Raw genomic sequence first — 27,212 nt, forward strand, 5'->3', positions numbered from 1 at the left:
TATGTCTGTTATGTGCTCATTAATTCTCACAAAAAAATACTATAGTATTATGAAATAAAACAATATGAATAATAAAGTCGATACATTTACAGTCTTAACATGTTGAAATATAATAGTGACTAGTTCATGGTTTATCTCGAGTCTGTTCTGCAATTTTAACTGACACACGTCAGTCATGTCAACTGCTGCTGATTTTGTTCTGACTTCATAATTTAACATCTCCAGATTTGAAAAAGAAAGTGATGCAAAAATGTCTGTGTTATTGTCTTGTCACTTTTTTTTGAAAACACATTTTAAATTCCCAGACAAGACAAGAACATGATTTCAATGACAATTTAACATTAACTTGAAGGGATGTTTACAAATGAGCTCATCTTAAAACACACTTTACACCTACAAAGGAAGATTTCTGATTATTTACTATATTTATTTTTACTTTACTTTAATTTATCATCTCTTAGTATCAGGGAGTTTTAACGTTTCCTGTCTTTAGATCATTTTATCCTCTTCACACCAACAATCATGGAGATATGAAGTTGTTGAATGAATTTGACATATGTTTGTGTTCAGTTTTAAAAATCAATGAGGAAGCTTGAATAGATATTATAGAAACAGTTATAAGTCTCACAGCTGTTCCATAACTTTTTTCATTTGAGAATACAAAATCCAAATATTATATGTTTAAGATAATGTTTTATAGACACAGGTACAAAAAATGTTGATTTGCTCCTGTTTTCCTTCATCTCACTTTTCCTTTGTTTTCATGTGGAAAAGAGCAGTTCTGAGTATCTGAGTTCTGATATGTTAAAGTAAGAGCTGCTTTCAGAGGAAATTGCAGAGAAAACTGCAGGACGTCTTCTTTCCAGGAAAAATAGAAATGCACATTTGTTTTTAACCCCGAAAATGGTGCAATTTTTTGTGTTTATGCAATCTGCTCCGAACTTGTTTCATAAGCACATAAGCATAAAGGTCATAGACGTTTCTCAGCCCCAAAAAGGCATTTGTAAAAACAGCAACTGGGATAAAACATTCACAACAGTTTGAATTAGTACTTAAGAGTTTTCATGTGATGACAGCAACAATCTAATACTAATACCAAATACTCACTGGCCCTGACACCACCCTGGGATTCCGCAACACACAGACCCTTCACTCTGCCACATTGTCAAGGTCATGTGCACTTTTTTACTAGAAACCTTCTTTTTATCTTTATATTAGAGAGGTGTCAAAGATTCTAAAGCAAAGATCCAGGTGGAAGGTTTTATAGATTGTTCTGGGGAATGATTTATCTATTTCAAATGTTTTCAACAACTAGTTTTAATTGAAAATATAAAACACAAATATCTCCATTTGGTTTGAGTTGAAATTTGGAAAATTAGCAGAACACTGCACATATGTCCCTCTGTGGTCTTTTCACAATAACAGGAATATTATCAGAGCGGTGCGGCACTGTCTGCCAGAGTCTGAACTCACAACTGTTATAATGTTCTTGATGTTGAACAGGAGTCAGGTACAAACAGGAAAGAAAAGAAAAGAAATTATAGCAGAGTGACCAAACTTCCATGAAGTAATGAATGAAAAGCTTTTAATCTGTCACACAGATCATAATGATGGTCAATAACTAATGAAAGAACAAAAGCAAGAAAAGAATCCTACATCCTAATTAAAACCAAATTCCTTTATCGCAATGTAACTGAGCTCATCCCGACTTTAATACAACTTTTTTCTTTCTTCTAGATACTGTTTTTTGTTGTCATTTATTCTCACAAAATATACTATAACATAATGAAATAAAACATTAGGAATAATAAAGGCAATACAGTTAGTCTTAACAGTACATTACATTACATGTCACAATTTGTTATTTTCTTAGCTTTTTTGAGAAACACAATGTGCAACAAATTTAAAACAAATTCAATAATAGTATAGAGCTGTAAATTACTTAAATGTGCAGCTTAATGAATCAGGAATTGTGAATGAATGTTGGACATATAATTGGCCCCTTTATGGCCCCTGATTTGGAAAAATACTATGTAGTTTCATGTCATTCCTAAGTGGTTGAGAACAATTTAAATGACACTGTTTCACTGAGATTGTCACCAGTTTCTTTCTCAGCTTCATATTGTGATTCATAAATTAAAGCCTGTAGCTAATGTTTACATGTACTTTAATTTCAGCTAAGAGAGTATTTTGCTGCATAAATATTCGGAGGCATTAGCCATGGACACGTCAAACCTTTCTAATTGTGAGGATTTTTTGTACAAAACCTTAAAGAAATCTTAACTTTACCATTATGGCACACATTAAATCAGCTTGGACATAAACATAGACTTAAATTCTAATAGGTCTGATTCAATACCCTCATTTCATTGGTGTTTTTAAAGGCAGAGACTGATTATTTACTTTAAATGTAATTAGTTTAATGCCAAGAATTTCAAATATCAGTGTCTCCTGTTCATGTTTATCTAGTCATTCAACAAGGACGATTTATCACCATAGGAAACAAAAACCTTCGATTGAGACTTTCACTGGTGACATTTTAAATGGCTTTAATGTTTGTTTAGTAAGATCGTTTCAAAACCTTCATCATATTTAAGGGAGATGACACTGACAGGCTGTGTGCTCACCTGCTCAACAGCTACTTTGCACAAAACCTTTTGACAATTTTATTAATGTAAAAAACAGTAGATTTTCTCAAATATTAAAGCATTAAATTCCAGAAAGTCAAATCTTCAGGGGGGAAAAGTTGAATTCTTCTCCTGATACGTTTTTAAAATCTTACCTCACAGCTGTTGTGAGATAGAGGCCATTTTAAATATCCAGTGTTCTTCTTTGTGTGACTGAAATAATTCCCCAATGCACCAAAAACAAAACGATGCTTTAAATCTGTTCAGCCGCCCACAGCTAAAAAACATGAGCTACAAACACAGGTGAAGTGAGGCTTATTTAAACTGATATGTATGGTTATCCTTGAAGATGCACGTCCGCCATTTTGTTGAGACCAATGTAGTCAGGCATGTGAGGGCTCCAGCTCAGGGATCACTGACAGATACAGGGTGTTTATATCGTAGTTCACATGTGTTTTCTCTGCACATGTCTGGTGTGTGTTGTGTTATTTAAAGCCCTGCATTCAGAGGCAGTGCAGCCTCAGTGAAGTCTCCTCATGTCTGACAGAAAATGGCTGACTGTACAGCTGAAGGCACAGAGCTCCAGAGAGGCAGAGCAGCAGCAGAAAGCTTGCATTAAAGAGGCAGATTTCAAACTCTCAAAAATCACAACTGATGTCTAAATTCACGCGGCAGAATTGGGAAATTATAGGCTGAGGAAAACTCACAGATCATCCAACTTTGTATTTGTAGAAATGTAATGCATGTAGTGATTCCCTTTGTTCATAGAATACATTTCAGTATGGGAAAACTAAACATGCATCACATTTAAATACGTACATAGCCAAGTAGCAGTAAAATAAATGAAATAAAAGAAAATTCAACAAAAGAGGAAAATAAAATAAAAACACCACTACCATCCAAAATCATGCATCATCTTTTTGGGGGGCTTATATACTGTATATGACCATAATTCATGACTCAAATTATTGAGACAATATATTAGATTAATGAGACACACTAAAATTATAGTTGTATGAAAAAATGTCTGACTGAATCAATTTAAACACTTCTAAACATAATGTGATGATACATAGATAAAAAGGAAGGAGTGAACTGGTTTTACAGTGGTAGTTAGGTCAGGTGTGGTGCATAATAATGTGCATCAATACCAGTGTGTAGTGCAGTTAAGATAAATACAAAGTGCACGTTTTCATTGTGCTACGCATCAGCTGTCGTGAGTGTCACTGACTGTTAGTTGTAGATAAGTACTGTTTCATTTAATGTACCATTGTTGTGTGTGAGGATTTTTATGTATTTGAGAGTAATAAGATACCCAACAAGACAGTTGTCTGTGTGTGTGTAGATGTGTGTCGACTCACGATTTCTGCGACATCACTTTTTTTGTGGGTGTGTGTGTGGATGTTTAACACAGTTAGTTTTTAACATACACTGTATGTTTATATATATATATATATATTTTTTTTTTTTTTCTTGTGGATTTACTTTTGTGCAAGTGTGTGTGTGTTTCACCCTAATGCGGCAGCAGATGCAGAATCAGTCTTGCCCAAAGAGGAGAACTGTGAGCAGTCTGTCATGTGGGCCAGGGGGGTTGAATAGGAGGGGTTGACAGGTTGTGTCCTGCACTTACACCGACTGTCTGTTAATTACAGACACAACTGTCTGTACTTTTAATGACAGCTTATTTGTTACAAGCTTTTTTCTGGTATTGCTCATGCATGCATTAAAAACAAGTGTGTACTCTTTGCTAAAAATGTATTTGTTGTCTATTCACAGAGCTGAAATGATGATCGTAAGAGGGGAGAAAGTGGAAACTGCACTGAGATCCAGGAAACGTCCGGGAAGGTAAATGTGTGACTTATTTGCTCATTTATGAATATTGAAAATAAATGTTCATCATTTCACATGAAAACAAAAGGAATTCATCCCTCAAGCATTCAACTCTTCAAACATTTCTCACTGAAAATCAATTTACAAAGGTCTTAAACTAAAACCAAATTTCATGTGATAGTTAGACGCTTCTCAGGTAAATACAAAAGTGAACATGACTTGAAATTTCCAAAACTATAGGCTCTATCTTATCTGTCTAAATATGTTAAATGAAGGTTATCATCTGTGTTACACTGATTTGTTATTGAAGACAGGAATAAAGGAGGAGCAGAAACATTTTTGCTCCAGTTGATCTTAAAAACACATTTGGTTGTAACTGGTTTAAACAACTTTTTAACCCTTGCAAGTATATTTGACAGTTTAACCATTCAGCTGCTATGTGAAAGCAGCAGAATAAGATAATTTTGTGTTGTACATTTTGTGATTTAAAGAAAACCTGATAAAGGACCTCTTTTCTGAATGATTAGTAAACCTAACTACAATGTAGTCCCCTCATCATAACATACAACAGCTGGGTACATCTTTACCCTAGAATATTGATTATTGCTCCTAAAATTTGTACAAATATGAATGAAAAGAGTTTATCTGACTATGTTTTTTACAGCCTGTAGCAGTGTCAGGATTTCTGCATTAAAGCTGCCGGTTGCTTAGACCAGTTTATTAGGTACATGCAGGTCAGTTGAATTGAACTGACCTGCAATTAAACCTCTTTACATGAATTGAATCAAAACTATTACAGTGACGATGATTCAAAAATTTGAAGATTGTAATTTGTCCTGGTGATTTAATTATTTAGCCAAACGTCATTCCTATAAACAGTGTGGACAAAATAAAATAAACACCTCTCATAATGATACAATACAATTCAACAGCAGCACAAACTATGTTCTATAAAATATTATAAAGTTGAATCAACTCATCCACAACAGTTTCAACAAACACTGAACATTGAAGCCTAAATGAAAGAGCATTTACTGCAGCACTGTTGTATTAGACTGCAATACTTAGTTAGTTAGGTTTAATAAACTGGCATCTTTACATATGATTATTTTGATGGCAAAAAAAATGTAATATCATGTGCCCCCACCCACAAATGTTTGTTCATTCAGAAAAAGAAATTTAATTTGAAACATATATTTATGAAATTCAGATGAGATGAGCTTGATGACAGGTTTTTCTGTGTGACGACTTTGAAAACTGCTTCAGTAAAACCCTGTCCAGACATCCATCATGTTTAAAACAGATTATGTTCACAGACTAATATCCATATATCTGTTTTAATTTAAAGACATATCAGACAACAGAAGTGTGTGTGTGTGTGTGTGTGTGTGTGTGTGTGTGTGTGTGTGTGTGTGTGTGTGTGTGTGTGTGTGTGTGTGTGTGTGTGTGTGTGTGTGCGTGCGTGCGTGCCAGCGTGTTAGAAGCCTACGTTTTCTGACTTGGAAGTGAGGTTTGACCAGCAATTTGTCACAGTAACTACTGGGCATGAGGGGAGATTATGCATTTAAAGATGCCCATACATGAGCCAGATTAAACTGTAGATTAAATGTAGAATGTTAAATAGTAAAGTTTGTGATCGTAAATTTGATGCAGTACTAAGCATGTATGTAAAACCACCATATAATTAAGTATTTTAACACATTGTTTTAAATTTAAGCTGTTTTAAATTTCCTAAGACATTATTATGTCTCTCTGACATGTGGTGGTTTGGATTTGTAATTTCCCTGGTTTATAGCAAAATGTGAGAGAGGCTGTCTGTGAGCATGCATGTGTTTGTGTGTGTGTGTGTGTGTGTGTGTGTGTGTGTGTGTGTGTGTGTGTGTGTGTGTGTGTGTGTGTGTGTGTGTGTGTGTGAGAAAGAGAGAGAAAGAGAGAGAGAGAGTGAATGAGAATGAGAGACAGTACGAGCAGTGACATACTTATATTCTAAAAGAAAAATATGGAACAGTGTGTATGAATCTGTGGTCGATTTTCAGACACATAGGCTAAATAAATTTGTGACGCATATAAGTACATATTCTCTTTACGTCGCATTAGGATTAAATCTCACTTACACTGGAACAAACTTTTATGTAAACGTAGAGGGAAATATCTAACACAAATACACTCACTCACTTACGCCAACAAGCCACAAGGGTGTGAGTTTATCAGTCTCATATGTGTATGTGTGTGTGTGTGTGTGTGTGTGTGTGCGCGTGTGTGTGTGCGCGTGTGTGGGGGTGACCAGGTCGGTTTAAAGTTTTTTTTTATGTAATGTCTTTATTTATTTCCTCGCATGATAAACAGATAAACAGGATGATGAGACAGAAGCCACTTGGGTGCCTGCTCTTAACAGGGCTACTCGGCTGGATGTAACACACATACAGGTGATTATATTAAATATTTCACGTTTTATTTTATACAAAAACAAATCACAGTGATAAATTAAGTAAAAAACTGAAAAGTCTCATGTGATGAGGACCTACAGCTGAGTTAAAAAATAAATAAAAACTTCACGTAAATCCTTATTCATTTTACATATTACTCTGGGTCATTTCTCTGTTGCCCATTTAGTATTATTAATATAAAAGTTACCAGTGAGGATTTCCCAGCGCTTTACACATTTGAAAGGCTGCATTTTTGTTTATTAAACTGCTTTATTGATGGAATTATAGTAGTCACCACTGGTATTCTGTGTAATGATTCCGTTATCATTGTAAGGCATTTTGAAAAGTTACAGACATGAAAATATAAGATAATCCTTTGTTAAAGGAGAACTGTATGTTTTTGCAGAGAATAAATTGGGACTCATTTGGAGATGTGTGTGTGTGTGTGTGTGTGTGTGTGTGTGTGTGTGTGTGTGTGTGTGTGTGTGTGTGTGTGTGTGTGTGTGTGTGTGTGTGTGTGTGTGTGTATGTGTCTCCACAGATGCAGCTGCTGTCCTCTTTCGGATCAATCAGGAATGTAGGTGAGTAAAAGAAATGCCTGTTGTTATATTATCGGAGGCGGTTGTCAAATACTTGTAATGATGCTTTGGACTTGATAAATCGGAGCTGTCACTCAGTACAGCTAAAAGAGAAAGGTTATGTGTGACTTAACTGTTATTCAGTTTGAGCAGATTTACTTCGTTTTTACTCCTGGATATTGCGACTGTCACGGCAAACTTCTGAATGTGCAAATTGGGAATTTGGCTGTATATGTGCTGCTTTGAAGTTGATGGGATGCTTCGATGGATATTTATTTTTATTTAGAAAAGTGCATGTTGTGTCACAGACGTTAATGGTGAACATACAACAAACGAGAGACTGACAGAAGGCTATTGACTGTGGGGTGGACCGTAAAGGACAGGGCAGGAGAGCTCTGCTCGCTGGTCTCTGTCAGATCCGGGTCTGAGGCTCATACAGATGCTGACACCGCTGTGCAGGGCAGAAGTCGATCATTTACTTATGAGAAGCTTCATACGTGTTAATGTTGAGGGGGCTTAGTTTCTGGGTGTCGCTGTCCACTGCTGCGGTGCTGAAATACGCGTTTCAGCACCACGTAGGTGGATAGCGACACACAAAAGGCACAGAATTAAGTTAAAAGAAAACGGTGCAATTCAAAGTCTGCCCTACAAAATATTCTTACAAAATATTACATTTATATATAGTTTTTCTTAAAATAGCGTTGTTGAAATCAGTGATGGCAGTCAGTGAATTTGTTTATTATTCTGTGAGATGAGAAATTATCAGCACAATGACTATTTTTTCGTTTCAAAATTCCAGTAATATATGTTCACCTTAAAAACTTTTGTTTCATGATTATTACCATATAGAAAACACGAGATAAAAAAAAAAACTGAACTTATGGAATTTATGGACAAAGATGTCGTCAGTAACTATGATGGACGGGACAATTTGTCACTGCAGTGTCAAAGTGGACGGTGGGACTCGGGTGTGTGAAGGGGAAAATGGGGCGAGTGTTGACGCTGATATGGTGAAGTAGAGCGAGAGGGTGTGTGTGTGTGTGTGTGTGTGTGTGTGTGTGTGTGTGTGTGTGTGTGTGTGTGTGTGTGTGTGTGTGTGTTGAGAGGGGGGGGGGGCAGAAACTTTATGTGAGAAAAGCTTTGTGTTGTAGGATTTGGGGGAGGTGGTGTGTGTGCTTAGGGCCATCAATACTGGGAGGGTTGAATACACTTTTCAAGAGCACAAAACAAAAACCTGAAATGAGACAACAGCAGAGGTTGTCGTTTCTAGTATTGTTGTGGCAAAAGCAAGTAGAACCAGACCACGTAAAAGTCTGAACATTTTCATTTAAAAGCAGTCCACCACAAAATATTAGCCCACAAAATAATGCAATATAAGTGGTGATGTGTAAAGGAATGCTTTAGTGAGCATTTTGTACACTTCCTCAGGTTACACAGAAAAATTTAAAACTTAATCTACATTTTCTCTATCGTTTTCAGCTGCTGGGCTGCGAGGACACGACGTGAAGGTGGACTCACCAAATGCGTGTGTGTGTGTGTGTGTGTGTCATGTAAAAATGAATCATCTTTAATGTTATCAGTTCATACCCACTTTGAGGCTACGTTTGTCTCTCCAACATAATTCTTCTGGCTGTGTTACATTGTACTGTAAATGTTGTGTATTTGCTTTTTCAATGTGAAAATTGTGACAAATATTTCTGTGTAAAATCTCGGCCAACATTACAGCCTGTAATTTGATAAATGTTTATTAAAGTGGAGATTAGTTTAAAATATTGTGTGCGTAAAGATATTCCAGAAATCAAAATGACTTTGTTTACATTTTATTTTGTGACAGATGACATTTTATGAATATATTCTTATTTTGAATGGCTGGTCAGTGATCAGTTTCATTTTCATCCTGTTTGCAAATGTTGGACAAGTTGCTGCTGCTGCTGCTGCTGCTGCCTTCCCCGGTCTCCTCCATCTCTCTCCACTTGTGTCAGAGAATTTGAGCAGCTGCATGACGACTGTCAGCATGTGGACTCAGTTTCATACTCTCTACCCTCTGCTGAGTACACGACAGGCTTTGCTTAGTGCCACACAGCCTCGGTTTGTCAGGATTTCATGTTTAGTTTAGGTGTGTGTGCACGAGAGAGGGGGGCAGGGAGAGGGAGCATGGCGGCACAGGGGGGAGCGTTGGAGTGTATTGCGCACAGCCTCTCTCTGGGTCGGAGTGGGGAACTGAGAGCGCACACATGAGGAGAAAGTCGTGACAGTGGGTTTGCATCTGTAAACACGACTGGATTATGTATGTATTGCTGTGATTTTTGAATCGATGTGATATGAAAATGAAATAAAGCGATGGAAATCCGCATGCCCGTCTCTGCGCTTATGTAACACACATACACAAATCACATCTCATCTCATCTCCCCCCCCCCCCCTCAATGTTTGGGAAAGGGGGAACTTACTACTTCGATGGAAATCTCGCGAGATTCAAAAAAAAAAAAAATCGAAAGCTGTGTTGGGGATTGTAGTTTTTTTCTAACCGTGGAGCCTGAATTTGTGTTTTGCAGCAAAGGCGAGAGTTTAAGAGAAATCTGGCGCAACACGAGTCAATCTATGCGCCAAGATGGCTCAGTGCGCATTTCAGTGGTTTATCAGCAGTATGATGCAGTCAGAATACCTAAAATAGACGAGTGACTCATGTCTAGGTGGGAGCAGGCTGACCTCACAGACTGGCAGCATTTAAGCCAGTGAACTGCCTCCAAACGCTCTCCAAGGGGCGGGAGGACGAGTGCATTTTTCACCAATGAGGGCATCCTTTCATTCATAAAGTGGTGTGGGCAGTTTTTTTTCCCGAAAGCGTGGGTTCGGAGGGTTTCATAATCCTGACTGAAACTGACAAACCTGTTCCGGCCACAGCCAATGGCAGCCTCCGGATGGGAGCTGCCGTAATGCGCACCCAATCGCTGCTCGTCCCGGTCTCCCTTCATACAGAAAATCGAAGGAACGGGGGACGCTCCGAGCTTGATTGACGTGTACATGCGCGAACCGGCGGGGCGGATCGGCCGGGAGGCGGCCAGTGGGGAGCAGAGGGGGCGGTGCGGAGCGCGAGGTGGGCGGTGCACTTTAAATTAGGCTAGACAAGTGCTGGGGGAGTGTGTGTGATGCTACAACCTCCTTACAAAGGGACTCTCTCTCACGTTGTGGCTGGGAAATTAGAGCACATTGCCTAAAAAATTGAGGTCTCCACACACACACGCCGAGTCACCGCAGCCATGGAGTGGATGAACGCCGAGGAGACGCTCCGCAGGGCCGAGACGCCTCTCTTCTGGGTCGGCGCCTTCACCGTGGCCTCCCTGGCGCTGTGGCTGCTCTACAGGCTGCTCTCGGGCTTCAGGATCTGGGTCCTGGGGAATGGGCAGCTGCTCTCCCCGAAGCTGGGCAAATGGGCAGGTGAGTGGTGTCACAGCAGCTTTCCACGCCAACCTACACGGTCACGAAGTAGACAGGTGGACTCGACGGTGATTGAGCTCAAACTTCACTTTGGCACAGAAAGGGCTGCGTTTCTGGTGCGTAAATTAGTGGTTTCATTCAAGGGGGGGCTGCTGTTGCGTAACAGGCGCGGGTAAACAGCTGTTTGACAAGATAATGCTCCTTATTAGCTCAATTGGTTGTGGGTTTTTTTTCTTCTCTGGCGTCAAGCATTTTCACCGTCTGCTGCCAGGGGCTCCAATCAGAGGTTTCACCCACACTTGGAGAGGTAATGGGGGGGTTGCCCCACATTGGTGAGCCAGGAGCCAAATTGCGCAGGCTATGCGCACTTTTCTAAGAGAGCTGTTTTAATGTGGGTGAGCTCTTAACCGGCGCACTACTGAACCACATTAACCCATCCGCATAATGTAGGACAAACCCTTATGCTCAATTAAAACGTGACCTACATCCAGATCATTTTCTCTGCGTCCGACTTTTTTGAAAAATGTGCCACTCGAGGCAGTTTTCCTACTTGTGTTGAATCACATTTAGCGTCACTTTGTGTATCAATATATGCAGGTGCTGTTTTGTCACGCTCTTGGCTTGCGTCGTCGGTTGCTCAACCCTTCCTCCTAGTCACATTTACCTGTCCCAGTCCTTTTGCCCCACATACTGTGAGATGAGATTCCCACGTCATTCATCGGATGTGACTCTCTGTAATGTACTTTTTCAACGTGCTTGGTAAAATATCCGAGAGTTGCCATTCAGATCTGAGTGAATTTTGGTTTTGTTTAGCGACTAGTCTCATAGGAATCGCCCTGCCATGGTTTGACCAACTTCTCCAGTCTCCTATTTTGTGGGGACCGCTGCGTCTGGAGCCTCTTGCTGCGCAATTTGTCGAGCACTCCCCCTTTTAGCATCGGGATAGGTTGATAAAATCTAACAAAAGAAATATGTATTTCTCTAATACACAAAAACCAGGCGATCCGGACCATTTGAATCTTTGTTTTTTCCTCACAACTCATTTGTTTATCTCTGCTCTGCATCGCGACGCACTTTGTCTCCAAATCGTCGTTTTTTTTATGAGTGGGGGGGGGGGTTTAATTGATGCCCTGGATGAAACGCAAGGCGCAAATATAGGCTGTTACAGGACTGACCAATGTGCGTGTTTTATTAGTGATTGTGCTGGAATATGCGGAGGAATACCAATGCACACCGATGAGTCATGCACTTCCTCCTCACTTCGTCATCCATTGGTCATATATAAATTGTGACGTCCCCCCTCCCCCCAGCAACACACACTCTCTCTACCTGTATATCAGATATAGCTCTAACCACGCACTATATGTTGCATTTCTACACGTTTCATAAGCAAAACGACTCATTGTCCTTGTTTTAGCAGAATCAGATTGTGATGCAGCTTCTCTATTACATCAACTATAATGGATAAATGTGAAATATTCTGTGTTACATTAGGACTCAGATTTAAAAAGTGTTGAGGATCCTTTAAAGCAGTAGCAGTTTTAAATACCTATTCTCTAAAGGATTCACATTGGACTGGTATCAAAGCTCCATGGAAACTGTTGCACAACTCTTCTGCACCATACACATTTCTTTTTCTCTCAGGTACCTTTTTCCGTAAGAATCTCACATGCCTCTCCCAGAAACCAGTTTCGGCCACCTGTCCTGTCTGACGAGTCCTTGGTGCTCATTTCTAATCTTAGCAGTTGGGGCCCTGTGTGTCAGGGTTGAGGGAGGGTGCCTGGAGGCCAGGGATGAGGTGTTCTCCTCAGCTGGTTGTACCAGATTTGCAGGTCTGGTCAGGTTGTAGGCAGTGGTGTGATTTTCTTTACATAAGCACTTGCGTCAAGTCACGCTTTAGCGGTCTCCACCTTTTTCTTAGAGGACAGAGGCACATGTTGCAACAAGTTCGACTCCCCATACCACTAAGACCAGCTTGTATTGTTCTTTATTCCAATTCACAATCATGTGAACATGAGTGAGAATAGTATTGTGCCACTAACAGCTTCAAGAAGATTTTTGTAGGATTTTCATACATGTTCTTCCATTTCTGTCCTCAATCCACTCTCTGTGTGTGTGTGTGTGTGTGTGTGTGTGTGTGTGTGTGTGTGTGTGTGTGTGTGTGTGTGTGTGTGTGTGTGTGTGTGTGTGTGTGTGTGTGTGTGTGTGTGTGTGTGTGTGTGTGTGTGTGTGTGTGTGTGTGTGTGTGTGTGTGTGTGTGTGTGTGTGTGTGTGTGTGTGTGTGTGTTGTGGTTTTCTCCAGGACAAAGAACATGTGCTCAAGGCTTTTGACTACCATATAGGCTGAAAGTGTGGTCTCACAAAAACCATGTCCCAACAATATCAACATTTTTGTATCTCTAGACCTGTAAGGGAATTTGTGTGAAAAAACAGCAAACAAAAATATAACAAGAATTAAAGTCATGATACCTTGTTAGTTCAGCCATAAAAAGAAGTTCTTAGACACGTGCTGTCTGCAGGAGACAGCTGGTATGTCCTGGTCAGGCAGGTTTGTGAAAATATGCAGGTGGTTGGGGTCTTGTTAGCCCAGTAAAGGGATAAGAAACGACTTCCTTTGTTGGAAGTTCAATTACATTTCAGTATTTGATGTATTTTTAATCTTGAGTTTGAGTAGAAGTTTTAATGTCACAGAACATGCAGCCATTGCTTGCAGAGGAGAGCAGAGAAGGGATTTCTCTGGAGTTTCTCTGCCAGTGAATGGTCTTCCCCTTAGTGGATGGGACACCTAGTGGCACAACGGGGGCACTACAGCATGAGTCAAGGTGGCTTCCCCAGCCTCTCTTCAGCACTGTGCACACACACACCATCCCTTCTCCTTCCAGCCCAATATATGTCTGCAGTTCAGTTTTTTGGTAAATTCTTGTGCAGTTTTGGGTAAAAAGACCAATCGATGCATCGGAACAAAAGGGAGTTTCCTAAAAATAGCTGTGAGCCAGAATCTGGCTTGTAAAGATATTCAACCATTGAATTAACATTTAAAGACCCATCCTAGTATTTCACAGTATTATTTTTCAGCATTTTTTTCCGATGAAGGGCTTTGCTCCCTCCTCCACTTGTGTGTGTGTGTGTGTGTGTGTGTGTGTGTGTGTGTGTGTGTGTGTGTGTGTGTGTGTGTGTGTGTGTGTGTGTGTGTGTGTGTGTGTGTGTGTGTGTGTGTGTGTGTGTGTGTGTGTGTGTGTGTGTGTGTGTGTGTGTGTGTGTGTTAGATTTTTGGCACCAGGAATAAACATTTTGGGTGTGTGAGTTTATCAATACAAGATGGAGGTTACAGGGCAACGCTAATTATTATAGAGAAGAACTGTCCATGTGATTTATGAATAGGGATTAGGCTTCATTCATGGTAAGGAAAATGCACGTGTGTGCTTCAACTAAGGCTGTGTCTCCACTTGTTCATCCTTGTGAATGTGCTTCCCCCTAGTGCTTTGTGTGTGGGCGGAGAGAGAGAGAACACTGCTGTTCATGTGATGAACACGCTCTGTGACACGTGCCAGAACCAGGGATGCTGGGTAAAAAAAAAGAAGAGGAAAAAAAAAAGTTCTCTCTGCATCTCCCTCATTTAAAGCTCCTCTCAACCCTCTCACTCTCACTCTATCTTTCCATCCAGCCTGTTGTATTTGTTTCCTGATACTGTATCATGCACTCTTTTAAAAAAACATTTTTTCATGAGCATGTTTTATTTTTTCTACATTTATCTATATTTTTAATCTCATCTTTTTGTCTCACGAACAAATCCCTCCATCCATTAAATTCATAATTTCCCTGAAATTATATGTGATGACCACTACTGATATTATTTTTAATTGTGAATATACATATTAGAAGTTGATTTGTAATTATGCTATTTATCAAGAAAAGAAAAAAACATTAACTGTCAATGTCTGTAGCTTAAAAAAAACTTAAAATTAGCTTTTTTTGATATGTGACTTTAAAATCATTACACAGGGTTTTCTGGCCACAGCTGAGATTATCATGAACGATTTATATCAAGTAACTTGGTAATATTTATTTATTTAAAAAAAAAAATTTTCAAAGCAAGTGACTAACTAGTTAAATGGGCTGGGGCTGCATCAAACAATAATGTGCATTATTTAGTCCTTCAATTGTTTTGTTGTGAAGGTTGATGTATATAATATTCTTCAAACTACTTGTGAGTCCCACAACTGACTAAAACCCCATTCAATGTCATATGAAATAACTTGTTATGATTTCAGAAGTTGGGACAAAGGACCTTTTCGATATTGAAAACTGGTTTAAAGAATTTGATGATTATCAAAATAGTTGTTAGCCTAACAATAATAATAATAAAGCCTAATAATCTTATCAGTAGAAATAGGCATTTGGACGCTTCACACGGACTAAGGAACTAGAAATTTGGAATTTTAAGTGTGAGATCTTAGAGCAACTCCTAATCCAAGTTAGCAGAAAGCTGCTTTGTTCTTGTGAATCTTGATTTCTGTCTGTCAGCGTCTTTAGTCCTGGCTGACCTTTTGATTTTGACAGATAAAATATGTTCAGACAAGGCATCAGCCTCATAACAATCACATGTACAATGTGCATTTGTTTGCGATGAGACAAAGTGTCACTGTTATCCACCTGAGGAAGTAGGTACTAGTTTTTTTTTTTTTTTTTAAAGTATCATTTCCTTTTGTAGAGAATCAACCAGTTTGAAGTTATGTCACACATGCAGGGATGTACGTGATGCAACATGCATTTTTCTGTCATGCACCGTGCAGTTCATGGATGCTGTCACCAGAAAATTTCAGCAGGTGATCTTACTGATAAACGACCTCCAGCCGGAGACGACTGACAGACTAATGAAGTGAAGTCGGCTGCTGCAGGCTTTGTCTTGAGCTGAGAACCTCCACAACAGTACAGTCTGTTCTCAACAATGGCACACGAGGCCAAACACAGAAGTTTGTTCCCTGCCCAAGAATCACCTTGTCTCAGTGCAAGTAGTTGTGAGGAAGGAAACTATCGATTTTTGAACAAGGCATGGGGGGGGGGACTATTTTTTGCTCTGTACCCAAATATAGATGCTGGTTCTATCTTGAGCACCACTGAAGTACATGTTCTCCTTTTTTTTTCTGTCTCTCACCCTCCCTCCCCTCATTTCTCCCTCTCCCCCGGGCTGATCAAGCTTTTATTTTTGTCGACTTTTATATTACCCATGTGACTTTTTCTCCCCTGCTATTTAAAGCTGTGTGTGTATGTGTGTTTGAATATAGAAGGTGGGCGGTTTGAGAATGGTGTGTGTTTGGGTGAGTGAAGGGGGGGGGGGCTGTCTTTGGATCTTCTGCTGCATCCCTCCCTCCCTCCTATCTTTTCCTCTTTCTCGCTCTCTCTCTGAGGCGGGAGGGGCTGCTGCACGTTGATAGGCGAGTTTGGGGTGCGACAGATTACATAACAGTACGTAACGAGAGCAGGGCATACAAGGACCGCAGTCTCTCCTCACTGAGAATCTTAATTGGGGATTTTGGTGGTGGTGGGGAGGGCAGAGAGGGGAGGGTTCTGTATTTTGTCTGTGTGTGTGTGCGCGCTCATTTCAGACCTGTCTTGCTGTCTCTGCATAGGAAGTGGAATCTTCCAAAAATCTTCATCACCCCCCCTGTGTGTAACAGAAGATCATTATAAATTTCTATAAACTAACTAGTAGATCTGGCTGGTTTCCTTGCGTGCGCATCTTTTTATATTGATAAGGAAAAATTGGTGAATTAATAGAAATCTGAATCTTCATATTCATAAAAAAATATCTTTATAATGAGCTTTTCAATGATGTACCAAAACAGAATTCCACCAACTTATGTTGTGTGGTCATTGATAAATGATTCAGATTCTTCTGATGCTGTCCAGGATAATCTATAATCAAAGATTTGTCACGAGTATCAGCAGATGTATCATCCTTTTCTTTTTCCACTGCTCATTGCACCAGTTTGCAGTACTGGTATGGGGGGTGTTAAGGTGGATGGGTGAGGATGCAGAAGCATCCTGGTCGTCGTGGTGATTGTGTGATGGCGGTGGTGGGGGATCTTGTTGGTATTCAGGTGCTGCGGCAGGCAGGCAGCTCCCAGACGAGGCAGAGCTGGCGCGCTGCTATTTTTACTCCTCCTGCTGCTTTTTTTAGACGCTCGGAATATAGTGAGCAGGCAGCAGCAGGGGCTGCTCCACTGCTGAGGGGAGGGGAGGAGAAGGGAGGGGAGGGGGACAGAAAAGGCTGGGGGATGTCAATACCTCTGGACGTGATGTGCAGCACTAAAGCACACGGGAGGAGCTGTAGTGCAAACGCGCCCCCGTCAGGGCGCTCGGAGAGTCAGCAGGGAACCATGTTCTCTATCTCAGCTCCAGAGCGTCAGTGCTGTGGTAATGAATGAGAGGCAGTGGAGCTCACATCCCCTCTGACAGCGCACATGTTTGTACTTCTATCTTAGTGAGGACAATTATTGACACAACACATTACCTAAACCCCTTTATCACAACCTAACCATCCAAACTAAATGCCTAAACCTAATTCTAACCCTAAAACCATTTTCCTAACCCTCAAACAGCCCAAAGGTGAGGATTGGTCAAAATGTCCTCACTTTCCAAAAATGTCCTCACTCTGTAGGGTCTATGATTTTAAAAAGTAGAGGAACACACACATGCATTCATGGATCCACACATTCCAAATCCATCCATTACTTTTTTCTTTCTATTGCACACTCTCATACGTGGGTTCCCCATCAACACACATTCACCTTTTGTTGCCAGTCTTCTCTGAGCGTCAGTGGCGCTACTTTTGGTCACGTGCTCGCTTGCATGCTTGCGTAGGCCCCTTTTTGTTAAATCTGCGATTGTGTCCTAGATGTAACGTGTTGCTCACGTGAAAGGAATGAAGTCCTGATGTGTGTTTGTGATATTTGGATGGTGTATTCTGCTTGTACACGAGTGAAAGAGTTAAATAGGTGACTTATTTCCCCTCAGTTAAATTTGCAGTTGTATAAAAGTTCATAATTGAAGGGTTTCAACAACTGGCATCAAATAGCATTCTGTTGTATTGTAGGTGTGTCTGATCATGATTTGTTGGCCTTTCTCCCATAAATCCATAAATTATTTTGGGTGACAGGCCTTTAGAACATCCCAGAATACTTTATGTTCTTGTATTTGTTCCACTAACGATGGATGTTGGCAACTCAAACGCAAAACGTCTCTAACTCCAGAGGAACTCTGTGTCCTCATCCCACTGTACTCGGTCCTCCTGCCCCTAAACACGCACTTCACTCAACGTTTATTGAGAAAATCGCACTATTATATAATGGGTGGGAGGAGTGTAGTCATTCATAACACGAGGAAGAGGATCGGGGTGGTGGGGTATAAGTTCCACCACCCCGGAAACAAAGTATAGTGTCCTCACAGAAGTGGCGATAGAAAGTTCTCAGTGTTTATTTCTTCTTTTTTTTTCACCCTTTCCATCCAGCTCCTCATGTTTCTCTAAAGTAAATGGTCGGATTATTTGCAAACTGTCTCCACTCCATCTTTCCTCGCACTCCCACACATCCAACCGACAAAGTCTCACTTTCAATATTCCACCTTCACACAGTTTAACACCTTTCACTTTAATTCCCTTACAATTTTACTCTTTTAATTCCATTGCACTGGTCATTTAGTTCATATTTGAAGTTGATAGTTCTGTTACACAAATATCTGTTTTGAATCATTTGAAAGAGCAGAGTTGGGAAATGTTTTTTTTTTTCTTCTACTTGAAATTCACCTTTGACTGAGAACATTTGAGCCAATCACCTGTTTGGGAAGAATTTACGAGCCCGTGATGCAGAGGAGAGATTGACACTTCATTTGCTTTACAGTATTCAGAACATGCACAGCCTGACACGTTTCACTCAGAAAAGCACTTAACTGTCATGTTATAGTTTAAAAGGTGGTGGAGTGTGTGCATTTCAAGAACACAGGACATTCTTGCACATTCACCCCTGAGGTGGAAGTTCAGTGATGCTGTATGCAGTTCGGCACATAACACATTCTTACACGCAGGTGCAGCTCTCAAAACCCGAAAGTCAGTCATGCGGGCGAGCGACTTGCATTCCAGCTGCATGCCTTTTCTTTTGGGTATATATTATCTAACAGGACTGGAATGTGTTGAGAGCGCTGTTGTGCTTGCGAAATCAGTTTCCCGTGTATTCAAATCGTGATCTTGATTCACACCTATATGCCATCTCATTTCTAATCGACAATTGTGCAGGCATTTAAATTAGGGACATCAGACGCATCAAAACACATGCCTGTACTTTGTCATTGAAAAAAGAAGCCCACCCATAATGTTGCGTTGTCTTTGCTGTCTCCCACAATCGAATAATAACCCAGCGTTACTCTACATGATGCAGAGTAGTGTTAATGTGGCAGTGAAATGTAGCAAGTGAGAGAAAAGCCCAAAAAGGTTTGTGTAAAGGACAAATAAAAACAACAAAATGAAAAGAATAGTGATGTAAATTCTAATATAGAAAACCGTGGGGCTCATTTTTTGATAATAGTGCAGCTCTACACACATTCACTTCTCTTCACTAAGTTTTACTCCTTCACCTTAAACCCTCACGATTTATCTTTTTCACAGTTTCTGACAAACTGTCATCTTCGGCTTAAATTACTGTTTTTACTGAGCTCGGTACATCCAGTGTTTCTTATCACGCACCTGCAACATAACATATGGAACAGTCTGAGGCTCAACTCATTTTTATCCTGAGGACTGTTCAGGAATTTCTGACCATCCTCACACATTACCTCTGTACACCATTAGGAGAATAGAGCCGGTCTAATTCCACATAAACATCCTTCTCTCTCCAAGCAGCACCCAAGGTCAGGTTATAGATAAAGGGCCAACTAGCAGTACATTGTAGTGTCTACTGTCTACATTGATGGACTTTCAAATCTAATTCAGGTGCCCCAGACAGAGAGGCACCAACTCTAACTCTTTCCTAAATTACACCAGTGGCAAGACGTAAGGTCACAATGTGATTTTTAGGAATGCATACTTTAGGCTTAATTATCCAATAGGATTCAAACACCAACATGTAACATAGAGAGTGACAGCAATTCTAGCCATTCATGTATGATGTGCTGTTAGAATGGGTGACGCAAGTGGAGGGAGATATACTGGGATGCTGTGGGAGACATCTTCAGACTTGGGGGTGACAATTGCTTGTGTTACTCTGTTAGCGTTTGTATATTGTTCCACCTTCTGGTCTCCTTGATGCATCAAGTCTACATTAAAATCTTCTGCATAAGGCATCAGCGGCTGCCTGAGTTCTCCTTTCACCAGCTTCCAGAAAACTTCCATAACAAGGACAATTTATTTTGTACTCTTAAAACATAATTTGGATGAATGAATGAATTTTAGAAACATGAGGTGTTCACCTGCCAGCTATATTTAGCCAAAATGGCACATGTGATTTAGATGCAGCTTATTATTAATTTCATAAAGAACTGGCTTTATTAGGAAGTGGTTGCCGTTTCACTCCCCCAGCCATTTTACTTTGCAGGGAACGCAGCCTCCTCATCCTCCGTCTGCCCCCACCTGCATCAGCAGAGAGAGCCTCACTTGGTACAGCCGGCACCCATTGAGGCTTTTCTGCCACGGAGTGTTTCATTCTTAACACGGGGGAGGTTTAAAAATAACAGGGATTCTGCTCTCTCTTTTTTTTTTTTTTTGCTTTTGACTTTGTGCAACACTCTGTGTTTCTTTCTCTCTCTCTCTCTCTCTCTCTCTCTCTCTCTCTCTCTCTCTCTCTCTCTCTCTCTCTCTCTCTCTCTCTCTCTCTCTCTCTCTCGCACTTCCCTTCTCTCATTCACTCACTTGCCCCCCCCCCCCCCCCCCCTTCACCCCCACTGCCATCTCTATTCTATCTGTTTCTCCTTTACTCGTTTTCTCGCTTTGCTCCAGTTCTATTTTTAGCCACCCCCAGGATCCCTCCTCATCCCCTCGTCTCCCCCTTACCCTCCCTACCCCACCTCACCCTACTCCTCCCGCTCCATGTTCGTCATCGCTCCCTCCTCTCTGCATCCCCTCTCTCATCTCTTTTTTTTTTTTTCTCCTGCTCTCCAGCTCTTTGTCAGAGAATGTCCTCTACCTCTATTAATCTTTCATCAAGCCTTTGCTAATAATATATTCATGATGCATAGCCATCCGTGTGTGTGTATGCTTGTACATTTCGTGTGTCCCCCCCCTCTCACCACCACCACCACCTTTTTTTTTTGTCTTGTGTCTGTCGCTCTACCTCCCTTGTTCATCTTTCTTCCACCCTCCATCTCTCACCAACCTCCCCCATTCTTCCGTCAGTCAAGCAGGGGTTGATGGGCAGTGAAGGTTTTAAAAATAGCCCCTGCTTTGCTTGACAAGGTGAGGAGAACTCTGAACACAAGACGAACATCAGCTCCTCTCCTTCTCCCCTTACTGCTTCCTCTTTAACGTCTTTTCTCGCTGCTTCTAAGAATTCTTTCCTCTTCTTTTACCAAATTGTTGTGTTCCTCTCTGTTTTGCCACCATTGTCTTTTCTCCATCTAAACTAGAAAAACATATGTCAGAATACTAAACTGTTAAACGATTTGATGCGGCATTAATATGCAAGAAACCCTAATCTGAGCTGCTCCTGGTGAGGGATCAGTGGTTGTGGGCGGCTTTCTGATTCCTATACTGTCTTCATTCTGCTCTTATCTACATCATCTCATCTCCACCTCTATCTCATTTCTCTCTGTTGACTTTGTGGCTCAGCCTTTGTGATTTCACTTCTATCTGCACCATCTTGGGTTGTATTATATGTATCGCTGCTGCAAAATCAACCGCACTTTGAGAATGGACACCCCTGTAGGCATCTCGTTCAAAAGAAAAACGTTATTTGACTGATCAAATGGTTGTCATTATTCAGAGGTTACTCAGAGCCTTTGCCAACAAGCAGGAGAATAGTGTGCGGGGTGTGTCCGACAACAGATTTGCTTCACATGACTGAATTCACCTGTGCATAACTTCATAACAATGATAACAACTGAAAGTGGTCAAACCTGAATCGAAGGTGTGTCATAAGCCTCAGAACAAAGAAGTGCAGATTTTTGTGCAGATTTTTGTGCATTTTATGTGCGACTGGTACAGGTTGAGATTTATCTGTGACTGACATAATGGATACCTTACATCATCATGTCTTTTATAATGAGTCCGACTAGGATGACTTGCTGAGGTCATTTGGGTAGAGTTGGTAAACTGAGGATAAACACTCAAAATGAAACCATTGTTTCAATTTTTCATAAATCCGCAACGAATGAGGCATTTTGAGGTTTTTCTTAATTTTTGGAAGATCTACTCATTAGGTAAACAAGATTTTGACATAGAACCAATACTGACCATTTTTTTCTTTGTAACTTTTCTTTCTCAATAGTTGTGACGGGAGCCACGGATGGAATTGGGAAATCCTATGCGGAGGAGGTGAGGCTCATGGACCCTTATTTATTTCATTTCTTTCACGGGAAAGCGGTGACTCATGCACACACACAGTATTCACTTATAGGCCACGGTAGGGGAGAGCCCTTACAGGTGGTGAAGAGTCCTCACATATGCACACACTTCAACACAGGCTCATACAGAGGTAACAGGCTCACGTTGAATAGGGGCTACCCTGCCACGTGTTGGGCTCACAGTGTGGGCAGCCTGGCTGTATAGTATAGTCATATAGGGCCTTTGACTTGCACTGTTGCTGTTGGTGCTACCTCTTGCCACGCAATGGCAGGCCTCCATTACACAATGCTTTATACCATGCAAAGTTTTTAAGCCTGTTACTATTTATGCAGAAACACACTCGTTCAATGTTGTTATACCCAAAGATCAACCCGGCTGAGCTGAAGATCTCATGTTGAATCAGCCACATCACAGTCAAAACATGGCCAGAATGGGGGGGAAACTCCCAGAGTCAGTACCACAGTTCCCAGAAGTCTTTTCTGCTCAGTCAAAAGTCTCTTCTCTGCAAGCATGTTTCCAGTAAAGTGAGCACAGGCGTGTTTACTCGTGCACATACACGTAGGTGACTGATTGAGGTACCATCAATACTTTTTGGATGATACATTGCCAATCCGCTGCCAAACATCTGATTCGGAGTTGAGGCTTAGAAACCTAAAACTCCTATACTTGAGCGAGTTGGCACAAGAAAAAATATTTTTACCTGCTCATCATGTTCATATAATGTGTGTATATTTAATTGACCATTTCTTCCTTCCTAGCTGGCTCGTCGTGGATTCGCCATGATGTTGATTAGTCGCTCTCAGGACAAGCTGGATGACGTGGCCAGGGCACTTGGTAAGTGATTGTGTGTGTGTGTGTGTGTTTGTCTTCCCAACATCATGGAACACTATTCTGGCTGAGAGCACAGTAAAGGGGCTGATGAGGATGTGTGTATGGGCGGGCAGTGACGTGCAACCTCCCACCCAATCAGCTACAGGGTTTCCGAGGCCGTGATAACGGGGCGTATCTTCAAAACTAGTTAGAATCGAGTCACTCGAGCAGAAAAATATGTTTACAGAATCTGTTGTTTTGTGAGTAGTCTCATTTCCCTCTAAATCCTCAGGCTGTGTTTCACTTCCTCACTGATTGTAAGGACAGATGCATTATCTGGCCTGATTTAGGAAACTGAGATATTTGTTAGAAACACATCAGACTTCCACACAAACAGAAGCAACACATAGGAAATAAGTGTCTGTGTGAAAAGGAAAAACTTTTTTTTCGTCTCTTCCTTGCTGGCAAGACTCCAGATTCTAACAGAGACTGAATAGTGACTACCCCCCCCCCCCCCCCCTCGTTTAAATAGTGCCCTCTCCCCGACTCGCTCTCCCTCCATCTGCTGTCTCTGATGTCCCCCACAGAGCAATTTCCCCTGTCGTGCCTCAAGTCCACAGAGGGGGCTGATGGGTACAGTCACGAGCAGGTTGCGGCGTGCCAAACTCCGGCACTCCTCCCTCACGATTAGTCTGACAAAGCCGTCCCTCCTTGGTGCGTAGCTGGGCAACCAATAGTGTTTTTTTCCTCTCTCTTTTGCAAACATGTCATTTTGACTTGTGATCACACCTAACTGGCAACCCCACAATACTGTACTTTTCCAATGTGGCAGCCTGAGCCCTTAAAATCTGCTGCTTCTTTGTCTTTACGCTGCTTTTATCGTTTTCTTTGACATGCACTAACAGTGGTGTGATGACTTAAAAAACAAGCTGAAGCGGATGTACTGTAGATATCAGTGACATCTTTTTTTATATTTAACTCATCCCTTTCAGGTCAAATCCCCATTCCCTTATTTTTGTTTTTTCTTTATCTGGTCTCACCACTGACTCCAGCACATGGAGACAGACACACTCCTGGTCTCTGCTGAGGCACATCCCAGCAAATATCCTCTTATAACTCCCTCTGCCACCTATCAGCTAAACAAGTCTTTGGACAATAAATTCTAATTGCAGCAGGCCGTCAAACATGATGAGGGAGGGAGGGAGGCAGGGGAGAGGAGAGGAGGTTTCTGGGCTGGTTTGTTGGTACGCAGCGCCCCCCTCAGTCCGTGCCTGGTTTCCGAGCCTGGGCCTTATTTGTTTGAAAGGATCCAGGGTTTTGAAACAGGGGATTTACTCTGTTGTTGGGTTAGGGTTTTGTGAGTGTGTTCTGTAACGGCATGACTGATCTTAATCATGAATCCATCTGATCGCTTCCAACTCCTAAAATATTACCTTCTTTCTTACACTTTAAAACACTTTTTTGGTCATTATCATGAACCCATATATCAGTGTTAACTTGTGGTTTTCTCCTTTTCATAGAGGAGCAGTTTAAAATAGAGACCAGGACCATTGCTGTTGACTTTGGCAAATCGGACATCTACTCCAAGATCGAGGTGGGGCTGGCTGGACTTGAGATCGGTGTACTTGGTAAGAGATGTTTTATTTTAGTTTTGTTTCTTGCAGAATTCAATTCTCCAAAATATGTATGATGCAAGGATTGGGATCATTTGTCCTTTCTGTCCATATTTCAAGTTAAGTTTGGTTTTCTATCTAGTCTCCAGATTAGTAAACTGTTGTGTATATGGAGACTTAAATGATCAAGCCCCGTTGCTGAGAGTAAAGCGGCAAGATCTGAGACAAGCAATGGACTTTTTCCACTTATTTACAGTTTGTATATAGGCTGCGTGAGACGCATTGTGTTTGCTGCAGGAGATGAAGTCTTGGGTTTCAGTGTTGGCAGATCTTTCTTTGAGTTTTACTGTACATTAGACATGACTTGTTATTCAAATGATCCAACACTAATTCAATAAAAGTAGCCTATCTTTTAAACTCCATCAGCAAAACTAGGCGATATTGATTTATTCTAGACTGAGTACATCTTTTTGGATTATCATGACATTTTTGCAAAGGTGACACATTAACAGAACAAGAAGGATGCTTTTGTTTTTCTTTAAAAAAATAAGTCTGTCTTGTGTTAAACAAGCTTTAGAGAAATAATTTGACATGCATCACAATAGATTGAATATGTTTTTAATATCAGCTGTTGGTGTGTGGTTTACATGTGACGACTGGAGCTCACGCTGTACTTTTTAGTTGAGCATTTAAGGAACTCCTTGTCCTTTTTTTTATGATGCCAATTGTGCTCTACTGGTTGTAAGGTGTGGCTGTGTCTAGTGTGGCGTAAAAGCATTGTCTGTATCTTTTGCTTTTGCTGCCATCCTGTGGTGAAACTTTAAGCTGGTTTGAGTTATCCAGCTCAAGTTATGAAAATATTATAATAATAATAATTACTATTTTTAACCCACCTTTTGTTTTCAACAGTCAACAATGTTGGTGTGTCTTACTCCTACCCTGAGTACTACCTCAACATTCCTGATCTGGACAACGTGAGTTTTTTATTTTTGTACAAATTTTGTCTTCATTTTGCAGATGTAAATTCTGTTTGCTGCTAGTTTCTACTATTTGAAAGAAAAAAAGCATTTGAATTATTTTTCAAAAGCGTTACTTCACCTCCTGCTCCATAGTTTTGTAGTGGTCAGTCTTAATCGTGTGTATTTTACCAACGTCTGCTACCTATCGATATCTCTGTTGATGGGACATGAGCTTACATTTGAGTGTGTAGCTGACTGGTGCTTTCTTTGTTTCAGTTCATCACAAATATGATCAACGTCAACATAACCTCAGTGTGCCAGGTAAGTTTGCCTCAGTACTGAATGACTTTTTCTCTTCAGAGTAAGCGTTCCACACACACACTCGGTGTGATATAAGATCTGTAGCTGTTTCTTTCTTCACTTTCCCCATTTTTTGTTCCTCTCCTCTTCTTATCTTTCTACCATGGTACCTGCAGTGTCTCAGTTGTTCCCAAAGCAACAGTGGTCTACACCAACGCTGTCTGTACTCGCCACCCACGCAACTCTCTCTCCCTCTCTCTACCTCCTACTTTTTTATATTTAATTTTGTATAAGTCTTTCCCAGTCCCCATGTTCTTTTCGTGTGATGCTTGACATTAACTGAGCTTGTCTTGTTGTTCTTGTAGATGACCCGTCTGGTGCTGCCCAGAATGGCTGAGAGGTGAGTGAAATGATAGGCTTCCATGTTTTGCGACATGACTGCAGTAAGATATCAGTTTTGTAATTGAGGGATTGTGTCACAGAGCTGTGTTATCTCCTTATTTAATAGAAGACCTTTTTTTATTGTTTTTGAAACACTATTTGTGAGACAAGTGTTTTTTTTTTTATAGACACGACTCTTTTAGCAAGGAGGGGTACAAGAAAATCTCCCTGAGCCCTTTCCATCACTGCATCTCTTTCCCTCTCCTCCTTTGTTCGCAATGCTGACAAGCTTTCAATTCACACAAAGTGCTCTTCCCACCCAATTGGCTGCTCTGTTCCCATGTGACTCGTGCTGGCCAATAGCAGAGCAGGCACATTTGGTGCCGTGTGAGGCTGAAGCGTCGCTCCACTACATCACTGCAGCAACAGGCTGCCATGGCAACGCACACGGCCACTACCACACTATTAATGTGTGTGTGAGTGTGTGTTGGGAATATGACTTTGTGTATTTGTCAGTGGGCTGAATGTGTTAAGACACAGGGTACTTACAGGTATGGGAAATATGTGGATTTGAAGTGGAAATAAGGATTTAAAAACACATAAGAAAATATATTCTACACTGCTCCACGTCTTGTTGGAAGCCCTGTGATGTAGATTTGTGCTGTGGCAGCAGCATTGAAAGGGATGATTTTAACAGGTTCCAT

The 27,212-nt window shown here is 40.9% G+C and overlaps 1 protein-coding gene and 1 long non-coding RNA gene across 3 annotated transcripts in view; one reads left to right on the forward strand and one right to left on the reverse strand.

Annotated features, from left to right (window-relative positions):
- The window catches only part of hsd17b12a (hydroxysteroid (17-beta) dehydrogenase 12a), a 51,824-nt gene that overhangs the window by 21,637 nt on the left and 2,975 nt on the right, over nucleotides 1-27,212 (forward strand). Inside the window, exons 6-13 of one of the 2 annotated variants that reach the window (XM_034589031.1) lie at nucleotides 4,404-4,472; nucleotides 7,425-7,464; nucleotides 22,369-22,415; nucleotides 23,204-23,279; nucleotides 24,776-24,883; nucleotides 25,778-25,842; nucleotides 26,104-26,148; nucleotides 26,493-26,527. In XM_034589031.1, the coding sequence (XP_034444922.1) occupies nucleotides 7,425-7,464; nucleotides 22,369-22,415; nucleotides 23,204-23,279; nucleotides 24,776-24,883; nucleotides 25,778-25,842; nucleotides 26,104-26,148; nucleotides 26,493-26,527 (416 nt within the window). In that variant the 5' untranslated portion in view covers nucleotides 4,404-4,472. Of the gene's footprint in view, nucleotides 1-4,403; nucleotides 4,473-7,424; nucleotides 7,465-10,582; nucleotides 10,898-22,368; nucleotides 22,416-23,203; nucleotides 23,280-24,775; nucleotides 24,884-25,777; nucleotides 25,843-26,103; nucleotides 26,149-26,492; nucleotides 26,528-27,212 lie in introns of those variants that run through there. The other variant, XM_034589030.1, reaches the window with a different exon arrangement.
- On the reverse strand, nucleotides 20,732-26,498 carry LOC117763707. The gene is made up of 3 exons (XR_004614203.1): nucleotides 26,390-26,498; nucleotides 21,255-21,258; nucleotides 20,732-20,766 (listed from the first exon to the last, which is right to left on the reverse strand). It is a non-coding gene; the product is annotated as an uncharacterized LOC117763707 (long non-coding RNA).

Source organism: Hippoglossus hippoglossus, chromosome 6 (assembly GCF_009819705.1).
Source record: "Hippoglossus hippoglossus isolate fHipHip1 chromosome 6, fHipHip1.pri, whole genome shotgun sequence".
NCBI lineage: Eukaryota > Metazoa > Chordata > Actinopteri > Pleuronectiformes > Pleuronectidae > Hippoglossus > Hippoglossus hippoglossus.